The sequence below is a fragment of the Nyctereutes procyonoides genome, unplaced genomic scaffold (assembly GCF_905146905.1).
Source record: "Nyctereutes procyonoides isolate TBG_1078 unplaced genomic scaffold, NYPRO_anot_genome, whole genome shotgun sequence".
NCBI lineage: Eukaryota > Metazoa > Chordata > Mammalia > Carnivora > Canidae > Nyctereutes > Nyctereutes procyonoides.
Window position 1 is genome coordinate 47,633,602 of NW_026575049.1, and position 16,485 is coordinate 47,650,086.

At 43.7% G+C, this 16,485-nt stretch overlaps 1 protein-coding gene across 1 annotated transcript in view; it reads left to right on the forward strand.

The window, feature by feature from the left end:
* Positions 1-2,106: 2,106 nt before the first annotated feature.
* SLC3A1 (solute carrier family 3 member 1) overlaps positions 2,107-16,485 on the forward strand; it is a 35,469-nt gene continuing 21,090 nt past the window's right edge. The window contains exons 1-4 of the mRNA XM_055328281.1: positions 2,107-2,604; positions 7,191-7,370; positions 7,518-7,672; positions 12,997-13,122. Coding sequence (XP_055184256.1) covers positions 2,142-2,604; positions 7,191-7,370; positions 7,518-7,672; positions 12,997-13,122 — 924 coding nt within the window. The 5' untranslated portion in view covers positions 2,107-2,141. The remainder of the gene's footprint in view (positions 2,605-7,190; positions 7,371-7,517; positions 7,673-12,996; positions 13,123-16,485) is intronic.

A 16,485-nucleotide genomic window follows, 5' to 3' on the forward strand; every position in this document is an offset into this window, starting at 1 on the left:
AAGGCAGAGGCTCAACCACTGAGTTCCCCACGAGTCCCTCATATGGCTTTTTTTTAAAGAAGAAAAATTCTTGTTATCTGATCAAATGAGTCATAGGGTTATTAAAATGCCACTGATTAAATGGGAACCATGAGTCCTCTTATATTCTTGGAAGGCTTGCAGAATCTTTAGGAAAGCATATTAACTTTAATGCAGTTTCCTCAAGGTCACAAATGTTGTAGTTTACACGTGTCAATGATTAAATAACTCTTTTATTTTTTTTAAGATTTTATTTATTTGGGGCAGCCCGGGTGGCCCAGCGGTTTAGCGCCGCCTTCAGCCCAGGGCATGATCCTGGAGACCCAGTATCGAGTCCCATGTCGGGTTCCCTGCGTGGAGCCTGCTTCTCCCTCTGCCTGTGTCTCTGCCTCTGTGTGTGTGTGTGTGTGTGTGTGTGTGTGTGTGTGTGTCTCTCAAGAATAAATAAATAAAATCTTTAAAGAAAAAAGATTTTATTTACAGAGAGTGAGCAAGCACAGATGGAGGGGCAGAGAGAGACTCTCAAGCAGACTGCATGGAGCTTGACTCGGGGACCCTGTGACCCTGAGATCACGGTCTGAGCCAAAATCAAGGGTTGGCTGCTGATGAAATAACTCTTAAGTGCAGGTATTAGGTGCATTTATATTTACCTATAGTTAAGCACTTGAACATGCAAGTCATGGAATCCTTTCTCTTTATCCTCTCCTCCTCCATCTTCAGAAAGTGCTTCCAAGAATGGAAGGTAAAAAACAGGAAAGAAGACTGAAGACATCTGGTGTCCAACAGAGTATACAAATGGTTATTTATATGGTTGACCTGAACTGAGATGAAATTAGCTTCCATAACAACGTGTTGTTCCTTGTCCCCATTCTTCCTCTTGGATTTGTAGGAAGAGACCTTCACGCCAAAACATAAAGAAGAGCCTGTTGCCCCTTGCAAAATTTAGTTTCTTTTTCTCATACCTAGCTAAAATGAACACTTAAAAATGATTACTTATTTATTTATTTGACAGAGGAAGACCACAAGCAGGGGAAGCAGCAGGCAGAAGGAGAGCAAGAAGCAGGGAGCCTGACTCAGGGCTCCATCCCAGGACCCTGGGATCAGGATCTGTGCTGAAGGCCGACGCTTAACAACTGGGCCACTCAGGTGCCCCCAAAATGAACATTTTTAAGCTTTTTTTTTTTTTTTCTTTACTGTGGCAAAATATACGTGATATAAAATTCACTACTTTATTCAAGTACACAATTCAGTGGCATTAAGCACTTTTACATTGTTGTGCAACTTTTTCATCCTCCCATTTGGAAGCTCTGTACTCAGTAAACATCGATTCCTTGTTACTCCCCTCCTCTTAACCCCTGCTAACCACCCTTCTACTCTCTGTCTGCATAAACTAGTTTAGGGGTCCCCTAGAAGTGGAATCGTGCACTCTTTGTGACCGGCTTTGTTCACTTAACATAATGCCCTCCAGGTTCATCCATGTTAGGGCCTGCAATAGGATTTCCTTCCCTTCCACGGCTGAGTAACATTCTATTGCTGGCATAGATCACATTTCGTCCATTCACCTGTCGAGGGGTCCTCGGCTTGTTAACACCTTTTGACTATTGTGAATAGTGCCCCTGTGAACACTATGTGAACACCGGTGTCCTCCGTCAAGTCACCCCGCTTCCGTTTCCCTTTCTTCCCCTCTGGGCCCCTGTCCCCATCCAGGTCTGAATCCCTCCGTGTTGGGACTTGAGCCACAACAGCCTCAAGGGCTGATGTAAAGAGAATTTTTAAAGATTTATTTATTTATGATAGAGAGAGAGAGAGGCAGAGACACAGGAGGAGGGAGAAGCAGGCTCCATGCAGGGAGCCCGACGCGGGATTGGATCCCAGGACCCCATGATCACGCCCTGGGCCAAAGGCAGATGCTCAACCTCTGAGCCGCGCAGGTGTCCCAAGAAGTTTCTTTTTTTTTTTTTTTTTAAACCCCTTTTACCTTTGCCCTTTCTCGCTCGCCTGGACTTTGGCCAGCCAGGTTTATTTATAAACCACCAAAGCTCCTTAAGAAGCCCAGCATTTCAGCCGGCCTGTCCACCGTTGTTATTGCAGGAAGGGCCAGCGAAGGGTCAGGGCTGCGCGACATGGCCAAGGGGACGGACCGGAGAGGCTCGGGGGCGCTGAGGATGCAGGCGTGCCGGACCAACAACGGCTTTGTGCACAACGAGGGCCTCCCGGCCAGCGAGCCCGAGCGGGCGCGGGACCCGGCCAGCGAGCCCGAGCGGGCGCGGGACCCGGCCAGCTCGCCGCCCTGCCCGGGGCCGGGGTCGGCGGGGCCGGGGTCGGCGGGGCCGGGGTCCGCGGGGCCGTACGCAGGCATGCCCAAGGAGGTGCTGTTCCAGTTCTCGCGCCGGGCCCGCTACCGGGCGCCCCGGGAGGCCCTCTTCTGGCTCACGGTGGCTTCGGTGCTCGCGCTCACCGGCGCCACCATCGCCATCATCGCCGTGTCGCCCCGGTGCCTGGACTGGTGGCAGGCGGGGCCCGTGTACCGGATCTACCCGAGGTCCTTCAGGGACAGCGACGCGGATGGGAACGGAGACCTGAAAGGTGGGTGCGGGCGGGCGGGGGGGGGGGTCCCGACCCAGCCCACGCGCGCGCTCAGGTTCCGCCGCTGAGCCCCCCGGGCGCCCCTGGCCGGGAGCTTCTTATTAGTGAGTAAAGAAGCATAAATAATGTTTTAGGGACCCCCGGGGGGCTCAGCGGCTCAGCCCCCGCCTTCGGCCCAGGGCGTGACCCTGGAGCCCCGGGATCGAGTCCCGCATCAGGCTCCCTGCATGGAGCCTGCTTCTCCCTCTGCCTGTGTCTCTGCCTCTCTCTCTCTCTCTGGGTCTCATGAATAAATAAAATCTTTAAAAAATAATAATAATATAAATTGAATTCAAATTAGTTCAGAAATACATGCCCATAATACTATGAATATTTTTTAAACTATCAGTTATCTCTCCTTTATGGTACTTAAAGGCTGTTGCAGTTCATATAATCTCTTAAAGCTAAAGACTATAAAGATTGGTTATATAGGGACGCCTGGGTGGCTCAGGGGTTAAGTGTCTGTCTTCCGCTCAGGGCCTGATCCTGGAAACCCGGGATCAGAGTCCCACATCGGGCTCCCTGCATGGAGCCTGCTTCTCCCTCTGCCTATGTCTCTGCCTCTCTCTCTCTCTGTGTGTGTCTCTCATGAATAATAAAATCTTTAAAAAAATAATGTTTAAAATATTAAGTATTAATTAAGTAAACTTAAAAATATTAAGTCATATCTTTAAAAGGTAGAGGCTGAGCCTTTAAAGTTTAAATCTCGAGAGATGAAGGAAAGGAAAAAAAGCATTAGCAGGGTGCATTGGACATTACTTGAACTGAGGATGATGTAACATAATACCCCCATTAGTAAAAATAAAATGAAACACAAAGTAAAAAAATTAACTTTTTAAAAGTCATGCCAATAATTTCCAAAGGAGTTCTGGGTAGAATATCCTTAGACTTTATTGCTCAAACTAGGACGCTTTGAATTTTTTTTTTTAAGGCTTTACTAAGTAATCACCACACCCAATGTAGGACTTGAACCTACGACCTTGAGATCAAGAGTAGCATGTTCCTCTGAGGAGACAGCCAGGCAGCCCCACAACTCGGTTATTTTTAGAGTGAGACAGAAAGAGGGCAGGGAGGGGCAGAGGTAAAGGGGGTGAGAGGATCTTAAGCAGGTTCCGCAACACACGGACCTTGATCACAATCCTGAGATCACGACCTGAGCTGAAATCAGGGGTCGGTCACCTAACCAACTGAGTGACCCAGGTACCTCTCCAGCCCCCGAACACTTTTAAGAGTAAAATTTTACGACAGTAAGCATAAACTGAAACTGTCCTGGACAACTTGGTTGATATGGTCACCATAGTTCAGGGTAATGATAAGAAACAAAATAACAGGGATGCCTGGGTGGCTCAGTGGTTGAACGTCTGCCTTTGGCTCAGGGCATGATCCCAGGGTCCCAGGATCGAGTCCCACTTTGGGCTCACTGCATGGATCCTGCTTCTCCCTCTGCCTATGTCTCTGCCTCTCTGTGTCTTTCATGAATAAATAAATAAAATGAAAGAAAAAAGAAATAAAATAACAAGGTAATTTTTGATAATAATACTTAGTTTGAAAAAAATAAAACAGAATGATTTAATAGGGTTTGGGACCTGGGGATGAGCTTAATCTAAAATGTTACAGATAGAATTTGAAATCTCCTACCATCCTTAATAATCCATAAAAAGCTTCTCAGGGCGTCTGGGTGGCTCAATTGGTTAAGTGTCTGACTCTTGATTTTGGTTCAGGTTGTGATCCCAGGGTTATGAGATCGAGCCCCATGTAGCATGGAGCCTGCTTAAGATTCTCTCCCTCCCTCTCTCTCTTCCTCTTCCCCAGCTTGTGCGCTCTCTTTCTCTCTCTAAAATAAATAAAATCTTAAAAAAAAATAAAAAGGCTTCTCCTTTTCACGATCATATCAGTTTCTCCTTTTTTGTATCTTCCTGCATCTTCAACAATTGATAGATCATCTGACCTTCAGGGTGCCATTGAAACCCATTTTCTGCATTAGTCTTTACTCAGCCTCCCAATCAGAGCATGCCCTGCCATCCCCAGAGCTTCCGCTGGGCTTTGGACTGTTGACGGCACCCTCTGATAACCTTGTAAGCTCCCTGGGTGACTTTCCCTTGCACACCCGCCATCCCGGCGTGGCCCCAGCACCTGCTGCCTCTATGTAGTAAATGCTTAGCAAAAGTGATGTTTTTGATAGAATAGAGCTAAATCCCTTAAACCCAAAGATAAACTCCCCACTCCCTAGCCCTCCCTTCCTAATCTCCTTCCCAATATACCCCAAATTCTCATTCACAGATTCCCATGCACAGAGCAGTATCTCATCAGCTCCTACATTGTGTGCCATTTCCAGTAACTGCCTTGAGGGGCTAGCTGTTTCCTGTCATCAAATAGATATTTGTCCTTGAGGTTGAGGGGATCTGCTTGTTATTATTCGAAGGAACCATTTCGGTTTCAGTTTCTTTTGGGTGATTGCTTTCTGTTCCCTGGAGTGGAGGCCTGGGATCCTTTGTTTGCTTTGTGTCTGTCCAGACCCTTTGTTTTTAACATCCTGTTCCTTTGAGCTTATTCTTAAGATGTATTGTTCTGATTTAAATCAAAATCCTCTTGTTGGCCATGAACACTCCTGGAGGTCCCATCCACATCTCTATGGGGGAACTGAGATACAGAGGACAAAAATAAGTGGCCTATCCCAGAGGAAGAGCCCCAATCTTGGGAGTCAGGAGGCTTTGTGCTTTGGTTTCAGTGGGCTCCAGCTTGCTGTGTGACCTGTGACAGGCTCTGATTGTAGGAAGCCACTTAGGGGGTCCCCCAGAAAGTTACTGGGGATTGAATACTAGACTCAAGTCTCTGATCTGCATTTAGGACTCAACCAAGACCACACAAAAAAACACACTATCTGCTAAATTATCCTACAAGGTTCCAAGTACAAAGAGTTTCATTCCTGTGTCTACAGCAGCCAAATCCAGAATTCTCTTCTGTATAAATTCTTGGCTTCAGCATTTTCCAAAGGAAAGAGAATGTGAACCACATAGGTAATTATACATTCTCTAGGAGCCACATTAAGGCAAATAAAAAAAAAAAAAAGAGGGGACACCTGGGTGGCTCAGCAGTTGAGCATCTGCCTTCTGCTTGGGGAGTGACCCTGAGTCCTGGGATCGAGTCCCGCATCGGGCTCCCTGCATGGAGCCTGCTTCTCCCTCTGCCTGTGTCTCTACCTCCCTCTCTGTGTCTCTCATGAATGAATGAATAAATAGATAAATTTTAAAAAAACAAGTAAAAAAAAAGGATGAGAAGTTCATTTTAATAATCATTTAATTTTAAGCATGTCTGGCTGGCTCAGTCAGTAGAGCATGCGATTCTTGATCTTGGGGTTGCCAGTTCAAGCCCATTGTTGGGTTTAGAGATTGCTTAAAAAAAAATCTTTAAAAAAATTTTTAATTTTGGGATGACTGGGTGGCTCAACAGTTAAGTGCCTTCCTTTGGTTCAGGGGACTCCCCCTGGAGTCCTGGGATCAAATCCCACATCAGGCTCCCTGCGTGGAGCCTGCTTCTCCCTCTGCCTATGTCTCTGCCTCTCTCTTTCTCATGAATAAATAAATAAAATCTTAAATTTTTAAAAAATTTTTAATTTAAAATCTCTTTTAGTCATATTCATTTTAAGTATTTTGTTTAAGCCAACATATCATTTCAACATATAATCAATATAAAAATATGAATGACATATTTTACATTATACTTTTCAGAATCCAATGAGTGTTTTGTGTTTATAGCACATCTCAATTCACACTGGTCACATTGCGAGTGCCCAATAACAGCCACAGATGGGAAGTGGCTGTCATCCTGGATAGTACAGCTTAGACCATGTGTTACTTTGTCCTTTGGCAATTAGCCCAGCACCTGGCCTAGATTAGGTGCTCAAAAACCATGTGTAGAATAAATTAATATTGTGGCCTTGGTTTTATTTTATTATTATTATTTTTTTTAAAGTAGGCTCCATGGATGTGGAGCCTAGCGGTGGGCTTGAAATCACGACTCCAAGATCAAGACCTGAGCTGAGGTCAAGAGTCTGATGCTTAACTTACTGAGCCACCCAGGTGCCCCTACAGCCTTAGTTTTAAATATAAAATATAAAAAATGCACAGATTTAAAAAAAAGATTTTATTTATTTATTCACGAGAGACACAGAGAGAGGCAGAGACATAGGCAGAGGGAAAATCAGACTCTCCGCAGGGAGCCTGATGTGGGCCTTGATTCTGAATCCTGGGATCACACCCTGAGCCAAAGGCAGACGCTCAACCACTGAGCCACCCAGGCATCCCCATAGACTTTTTTTAATGTTATACATTTACGGTAAAGGTTAGAGGTTATTTCTAGATGACCATTTGATGCTATTGTAGAACTAGACCTTTCTATTTGAATTTCACTCAAATTCAACCAAATTCTAAATATTTCTGTTTCAATAGAACTATTTCAATTTTAGGCATATTGGTTTTATTTTTAATCCTTCAACTAAAAAAAAAAAACAACCCTTTGTTTTTCATGGTCTTGACTTTTTTCTTTAGGTATTCAAGAGAAACTGGACTACATCACAACTTTAAATATAAAAACCATTTGGATTACTTCGTTTTATAAATCGTCCCTTAAAGATTTCCGATATGGTATCGAAGACTTCCGAGACATTGATCCTATTTTTGGAACAATGAAAGATTTTGAGAATCTGCTTGCAGCCATACATGATAAAGGTAAACTGAGTGGCGGAGGGATGGGAGGGATGGTGGGGTTGAGAAAAGCATTCTCCAAATGCTTACTTAAAGCATTTTTTCCTTAACTGACACGTATTATTCTAATGTAATTTCTTCCTAACATTTGAAATACTTTCACTCAATTAGGTTTAAAATTAATAATCGATTTCATACCAAACCACACCAGTGATAAACATGCTTGGTTTCAACTGAGTCGGAATCGGACAGGGAAATATACTGATTATTACATCTGGCATGACTGCACCCATGAAAATGGCACAACCATACCACCCAACAACTGGGTAAGTACCAACTTGTCTGATTTACAAAGGGAAAATAGGCAGATCTTCAGTGATTAAACTGGTTATTTATGAAGTCCTTTTAAGGAAAAACTTAATGGATATAGTTTTGAGGAGGAGGAAAGTTTCCCAAAGAAATGGAAATAAGCTACCCACCCCTCCTAACCATTTGGATTTGGACTTTTTATATCATTCTCAAACTGATATATTTTAGCAAATTATTATTATTATTTTTAAGATTTTATTTATTTATTCATGGGAGACACAGACAGAGGGGCAGAGTCCAATGTGGGACTCGATCCCTGGACCCCTGGATCACGACTTGAGCCAAAGGCAGACATTCAACCACTGAGCCACCCAGGTGTCCCTATTTTAGCAAATTAAAACGTATATTTGCTTTAAAAAAATTTATTAGAGAGAAAGCATGAGCTGGGGGAGGGGAAGAGAGAAAGGGAGAAGCAGACTCTCCACTGAGCAGGGAGGGAGCCCAACGTGGGGCTTGATCCTAAGACCCCAAGATCATGACCTGAGCCGAAGGCAGATGCTTAACTGACCAAGCCACCCAGGTGCCCCAAAAAATCATTTCTATTAACCTCTCCTTCCCTCAACTTTCCACTCTGTCCACACGGACTCCATGTCCCCTTAAGTTAGTAACTGTTTTGCTATTCTCCAGATCCCTTTGCCTTTCTGATTTTGTGACTCCCCTCCAACAGAACCCTAGCTGTAAATAAACCTGCCCATCCACGTTCTCTTTGCCTGAACTTTGGTATCCGTGCCTTTGGAGACAGTCCCCACCTGAACGGAGCCATCCAGTCTTCTTGAGGATTTTACTATCCAGGGCCCTCCCTCATTCTCAAACACCCTACCTGCCATCTCCCCATCTTATCATGCTCAGCAGCAAACTCTACTTCAAAGGGAGAGCAGAAGTCATCAAACCTGCCTCTACTTTTTCTTCTTTTTAAGATTATTTTAGAGAGAATGGGAGAGAGAGAAAACAGTGGAGAGGGCCAAAGGAAGAGGGAGAGGGAATCTCAGACTCTGCGATGAGTGCAGAGCCTAATGCCAGGCTCTATCTCACAACCCTGAGGTCACAACTTGAGCTGAAACCAAGAGTCAGATTCTCAACCCACTGCACCAGCCAGGTGTCCCAAACCTGCCTCTCCTGTAGCCACCCTCCTCCTACTCACTTCTCTTACAGCAAAGGCCAGGTTGGTCTTGACTGGGGTTTCCAGACTTACAAATAAAAATCCAGGAAGCTCAAAGAAATCTGAATTTTAGATAAACAACGCATAATTTTTTAGTATAAAGTATTGCATGGGACATACTTATACTAAAAATCTATGCGTTGTTAACCTGAAATTCAGATTTAATTGTAAGTCTTGTTTTTCTCTGGCCGCTCTGCACCCCCCCTCGCAGGCCAGTTCCTCTGCCTGCTGTGGTCCCTATCTCTCCTGCTTTCTGCAGAGCCTTTTTCACCCTGGATCCTCTGGATCTCCACCCTCCAGGCCCTCCACCTCCTTTCCTGACCTTCTCCATAAACACTTAAGAGGCAGACTCCTGGGCATCAACTTTTAGATGAACCAAGGGCACTCAAAATCGACACGTGCTAATGCTGTATGATCTTCTCCCAACCAACCTCTTAAACCCCAGGCTGATTGAATATACTAGTATGCAGCCTGGTGAACAGGTCATCAGCAATCCTGGTGGTTTGAACTCCTTAATTTTTCTTTGCCCCAGTCCACACACTTGTTAAAATGATAATGATACTAGCAAATGTTTACTAAAATGCTTACTGTGTGCCAGGTTCATGCTAAGTGTGTTATATTTGTTCATTCATTTAATCCACCCAGCAATACTAGGAGTTAGGTTTCAGTTCTTGTTTTGGGGGCAGGCAAGGTTAAGCACTGTGCCCTCAGTCACACAGCCCATAAATGAAAGGGCTAATGACCCACCACACAATCCAACTGCACAGTCTGCTTTTAAAAACCGGTGGGGGCATCACTGGTGGGTTTAGTGCCGCCTGCAGCCCGGGGTGTGATCCTGGACACCTGGGATCAAGTCCCACGTCGGGCTCCCTGCATGGAGCCTGGTTCTCCCTCTGCCTGTGTCTCTGCCTCTCTCTCTCTGAATGAATGAATGAATGAATGAATGAATAAATACATCTTAAAAAAAAAAGTCCAATGATCTTATTAAAAAAAAAAAACACCGGTGGTTCAGTTGGTTGAGTGTCACACTCTTGATTTCAGCTTGGGTGGGGACCTCAGGGTCGTGGGATCAATTTCTGTTTTGGGCTCCACACTCAAGGAGCCTACTTGTTTCTCTCCCTCTACTCCTCCTTGGACTCATTCTCTCTCTCTCTCTCTTAAATAAGTAAATAAGTAAGTAAGTTAAGTAAATAACTAACTAACTAACTAACTAAATAAATAAAATCTTAAAAAAAAATTGCCAGCCATACCTGAAACCGTATCATCTCTTGCCTATCGGACTGTAACAGCCTCCTCTTTTGGCATCCAGTTTTTTGTTTTTTTTTTTTAAGATTTTATTTATTTATTCTTGAGAGACAGAGAGAGAAAGGCAGAGACACAGGCAGAGGGAGAAGCAGGCTCCCTGAAAGGAGCCTAATGAGGGACTTGTTCCTAGGACCCTGGGATCACGCCCTGAGCCAAATGTAGATGCTCAACCACTGAGCTACCCACGTGCCCCAGCATCCAGTTTTTCCATCCTTCCATCTATTCTCCATTGTAGCCAACATTGTAGGTCTTTTTCTTTTTTAGTGTAATAGCTGATACATCCAAAAATATATGTAATACATGATTGATGTATAAACACCTTGTGTATAACCATACGATGGAATACTACTCAGCCATAAAAGGAATGAACTATTGATAATGGGCAATGCCTTGGACGAATATCAAAGTAACTATGCAGAGTGAAAGAAGTCAGACAGAAGAGCACATACTATTCCACTTACATGAAATTACAGAAAATGCACATTCGAGCAGCCTGGGTGGCTCACCTTCAGCCCAGGGCATGATCCTAGAGACCCAGGATCGAGTCCCATGTCGGGCTTCCTGCGTGGAGCCTGCTTCTCCCTCTGCCTGTGTCTCTGTGGCTCTCTCTCTCTCTCTGTGCCTCTCATGATTAAATAAATAAAATCTTAAAAAAAAGAAAGAAAATGCAAATTCATCTGTAGTGACAGGAAGCTGAATAGTTGTTTAGGGATGGGGAGGAGTGGGAGAGTAGGGTCAGGGGCCACAAAGGATGGATATGTTCACTATTTGATCATGATGAGAGTTTCACAAACATAAACAAAGGAATGTCAAAACTTATCAAATTGTACACTTAAACATGTGCAGTGTATTGTATTCAACTTCACCTGAATAAAACTGTTAGAAAATATGTGTAATATATATCTAAGTTAGGGGAGGTAATAAAACAGTGAACATCAATGAACCCATCCCCAAATTAAGAACGTGAACATTACCAACACAGCTGAAACCACCTGTGGGCTTCTCCCTATGCCTCCTCTTAGGGGTAATCACCACCTTGAATTTGGGGGTTTTCCAAGTCCTTGCTTTTGTGTTTTTTGTTTTCTGGTTTTTTTTTTTGTTTGTTTTTTTGTTTTTTTTTTGCTTTTGTTTTTCCTACATATGCTACATATTTTCTAAAGATTTATCATTTAGTTTCTCTTGTTTTGGACTCTATGATGTATCCTGCTACATGTAAATCTCCTGTAAAGAGCTTTTTCACTGTTTTTAATATTCATGTAGTTTCTGGTAGATGTGGTTTATACATTTTCTTTGTTATATTCCGCTGTGTGCATGTGCCATGATTTACCTATCCACTCTTCCACTGATGGGCAGTTGGGCTGTTTCCAGTGGTTTATTTTATTTTATTTTATTTTATTTTATTTTATTTTATTTTATTTTATTTTATTTTATTTTATTTATTTTATTAGTATTACCAATGATGCCATGGTAAACATTCTAATTAAACTATTTCTCTTGGGGTTCAGCTATTAGAGCTTCTTGAAGGTAAATAACTAGGAGTGAAATTGCTGGGTGCATGATACTGCATGTTCCACTCTGCAAGATAATACCAAAGTAATTGTACTGATTTATATCCCCTTCAGCAGTGTAAAAAAATACATATTTTCCTTAATTTATTGGTACTGCCACACTTTGTAATTTATACCAAGTGAACATAAACTGGTATCACATTGAGGTCTCAAGTTTACGTTTCTCTAATTATTAGTGACGATTGATCTAATTACTAATGATGTTGGACATTTCTCCATGCATTTATTCATTTGAGCTTACATTTCTGTGAAACATCTGTTTATGTTCAGTTTTCTTTTCGATTGTTTGTGCCTTTGAAATTGGTGGAGTTCTTTTTGTATTCTGGATACCCATCTTTTCTCCATCATATATACTGTGAATATCCCAGTTCATGTCAGGTGGGACAATGAGGTGTGCTGGTAAGGGTGTGTTTCCTTGAAAGGCAGCAGCTACCCCTTAGCTTCCGCCAGTTGTTGCCCTGGTGATGTGAACCCCACATGATGGGGGGTCTTCCAGTTAAAAAGAAAAGGATGTATGCAAAATCCCTTAGTTTCTAAATGTTGCCCAAATGTTCTCTTTAGCATGAAATGAACAAGAACCCTGAAAAACTGTTACATTGAAGAAAGCAAGTTGACTGAGAAGGAGAGAGAGGTGTGGGAGAGTCCACCAGGAAGGTGATGCTCTGCAGTCACAGATGTGAGCATTCCTAGAACGAGGAAATCCGTACCTGCGTCAAATGCTGCTTGATCCCAGCACTTGAAGTTGTTAGATTTTTATTATTATTATTCCTGAGGGCTAGAAGGGTGTTTAAGTGAATGATTCTAATACTTTTCTGAGGATAACAGTTTAAATATTCACTCTGTGTGGATTCAAACTCCCAAGACCAATGGGAGGTGTCTTTCTCCCCCAAATGACCGTCATTTGCATTACTTCACAAGCAGGAGTTCAGAGCCTGGATAGAAGGTTCCAGAAAATATAGAAGTGTCCGCTCTTTAACGTGGCCTTGAGAGCCTTGGTTTGCTGTTGTGGTTGTCATGAACAGCTTCTACTCTGCAAATATATCCCAGCCACATTTGTGTGACGTTAGGCCAGCAGATAGCATTTTAAGGAATTAACTTATCTAGTGCTCTCTCTAGAAGGAAAATTCTGAGGATCTGTGCACTCAGCCTGCACAAGGCCAGGGATGGCAATCACCATTTCCTTGTGGGCAGTGCCATTATATGAATGCTAAGTAAGGGATTTGCTGACTTGCTGTTTTCTGTTTGCTAGTTAAGTGTGTACGGAAACTCCAGCTGGCACTTTGACGAAGTACGAAACCAGTGTTATTTTCACCAGTTTTTGAGAGAACAGCCTGACTTAAATTTCTACAATCTTGATGTTCAAAAAGAAATAAAAGTGAGTATGGATCCCCACACAGACTTCTCCGATTGCATGGGTGTTTAAGTGGTTACTTGATGTACTCGATGTTGAACGATAGCTGTTCAGGCAAAACCAAAGTAATGTAATTAAACTCTGGGGTTATGGAGTCTGATACAGATAGAGGCCCTCAGACATATTGGTGGGTCCCTCCTCCCTCTCACCCAGAATGAGCGACAGGGGAACGAGGCAGAGATATCTGGTACCTTCGCTCTGTGGTGCCCCTCTGCCTGTGACAATGAGCTGATGTAGAGGGGGGCCAGAGCGTGGGCTCCAGGGTCTGAACCTGCGTCTGGACCCAGCCCCACTGCTGCCAACAGTAGGCTCCTGGGTGAGGTATTTAGCTTTTCTGTAGGTCCCTCATCTATGAAACATGCTCGATGGCACTATTTGTCTCACGGGCTGTTTGGAAGGTTAGAGGACGTAACCCATGCACAGCACTTCTGTGTCGCTCAGTAAATATTAACTCACTGTCTGCTCTGAGCCAGGTCCTCTTCTAAACACTGGGAATGGAGCAGTGAATAAAAGAAGCCCTGCTCTCAAGGCGTCTCCTGTATACTGAGGGGGAAGGCAGACAGTTAACAACTAAATACATGTCAGGTGGTCCCTAAGGGTCCCTAAGGGACATCAGAGTGCCAGGCAGAAGTTGGTTTGGAGACATCCCTGTGTTGAGGTCCTGTTTGAACAAAGACCTGAAGTTTGAAAGGGAGCCCTGTGGATATTTGGGGGAAGAGAATTTCAGGCAGAAGGAAGAGCCAATGCAAAGATCTGGAGGTGAGCGATGCGTCATGTGTTTCAGGAAGGGCCTGGAGGCGGGCGTGTACAGTTGCCAGCGAAGGCAAATAAAAATACAAGACACCAATTAAATTTTAATTTCAGATAAACAGGGGATCCCGGGTGGCTCAGTGGTTTAGTGCCTGCCTTCAGCCCAGGGCGTGATCCTGAGTCCCGGGATCGAGTCCCACGTCGGGCTCCCTGCATGGAGCCTGCTTCTCCCTCTGCCTGTGTCTCTGCCTCTCTCTCTCTCCCTCTCTCTCTGTCTCTCATGAATAAATAAATAAAATCTTAAAAAATAATAATTTCAGATAAACAATGAATAATATGCCGTTTGGGACCTACTTCTACTAAAACGTTACTCATTGGGAAGGAATACAGCCGGTGTCCTGTATTTTATCTGGCAAGCCTACCAGTGCACCAGAGTGACATGAAGGGACAGTTAGAGGCTGAGATCCAAAAAGTGGGGTGGGGGCTAATCCCACAGGGGCTACATGCTGAGCTGCTGAAGATCCCTCTGTGGCCCCTCATGGGACATTTCCTGTCTACTCTCACCATTTGGTGGTGGTTCCAATAATACCCTACACAGAACTCATGATAACCATTAGCTGGGTGGTTGTGCTGCTATGGCAACAGTGGGCAGGAATTTAGGTTAGCGGGGGTAGTGCTCTAAGGTAGGTAGTGGGGAGGAGACCTGTCCAGAACAGAGAGCCCTGGGTCCTTTTCTACAGTTTACCATGTCAGCCAAAGGACAAGGGTGCAGGCTGCCACCTCGGAGTCACTAAGGGCCCCCACTGCCCTTAGGTTTGTTCTTGTTTTAAAATAATACCTCTAGGGCACCTGGGTGGCTCAGCGGTCGAGCATCTGCCTTTGGCTCAGGGCATGATCCTGGGGTCCTGGGATCGAGTCCTGCATCGGGCTCCCCGCAGGGAGCCTGCTTCTCCCTCTGCCTGTGTCTCTGCCTCTCTCTCTGTGTCTCTCATGAATAAATAAATAAAATATTAAAAAATAAAATATCTCTATTGAGGTATAATTCACATAACCCTAAAATTCACCCCTTTCAGGTGTATAATTCAGTGGTTTTAGTATCTTCATAGGATTGTGCAATGACCACCTTGATTTCACATTTTCTTCGCCCCAAAAAGAAGCCCCATATCCAGTAGCAGACACTCTCCATGACCCTCCAAAACCTCCCACCCTGGTCACTCCCCACCCGCGCGGACATCTGCTCATCTACTTTCTGTCTCCATGGCTATATCTGTTCCGGACATTCCCTAGAAACAAAATCATACAATATCTACCTATATGTCTATGATACGTATCTATATTTATCATCTATATTTAACTATTTGAGAAACTGCCCAATTGTTTTCTGAATCAGTTGCACCATTTTCTATTCCCACTGGCAGTGTGTGAGGGCTCCAATGTCTCCATATTCTCAGTAACACTTGCTATGGTCTATATTTTTGAGTACTATCACCCTAGTCGGTGTGGGTGGGATCTCACTGTGGTTTTGCAGTTGCCTGATGGCCAGCGATGTTGAGAATCTTTGCATGTGCTTATATAGATTATTATTATATCTTTGCTGGAGAAATGTCTGAATCCTTTGCCCAGTTTAAAATTTTATCTATTTTTTTTATTTTCAGTTGCGAGTTTTTTGTATGTTCTGGATACATGATTTGCAATTTTCTCCCATTCTGTGGGTTGGCTTTTTATTTTTTAATGAAAGATTTTATTTATTTATTTGAGAGAGAGAGCGGGGGTTGGGGGAGGCACAGAAGAAGAAGCAAATGCTCTGCTGAGCCAGGACCCCGGGATCATGACCTGAGCTGAAAGTAGACGCTTAACCAACTGAGCCACACAGGTGCTCCAGTCTTTTTACTTTCTTGATGGCATCCCTCGAAGCACAAGTTTTAAATTGTCCAATTCATCTATTTCTTCCTTTGTTGTTTGTGCTTCTCATGTCATTTGAAAACCATTGCCTAACCCAAGGAAGGTGATGAAGATTTACTCCTATGTTTTCTTCTCTGAGTTTTATAGTGGTAACTCTAATATTTTAGGTTTCTGACCCATTTTTTTCCCCTTACTTTTTATATATGGTGTGAGGGGGGTCTAACTTAATTTGTGGCTGTCCAGTTATCTTAGCAATGTGTGTGTTAAAAAGATTATTCTTGGGCTGCCTAGGTGGTGCAGTCTGTTGAGAGTTAACTCTTGGTTTTGGCTCAGGTCATGATCTCAGGGTCATGGGACTGAGGTCAAGTTCTGAGCTCAGCAGGGCTTCTGCTTATCCCTCTCCCTCTGCTCCTCCTCCCTCTCCATCCCCCCCTCCCTCTCTATCTACCTCTAAATGAATGAATGAATGAATGAACATTTTTAAAAAAATAAAAAGATTCTTTCCCCATTGAACTGTCTTGGAACCCTTTTAAAAATCAATTGGCCATAAATGTCAGGATTTGTTTCTAGACTCAGTTTTGCTCTATTGCTCTATAGGTCTGTTATTGTGCTAATATCACAGTGTCTGGATTAGTGTAGTTTTGTAGGAAGTTTTGAAATTGGGAAGTGTGAGTC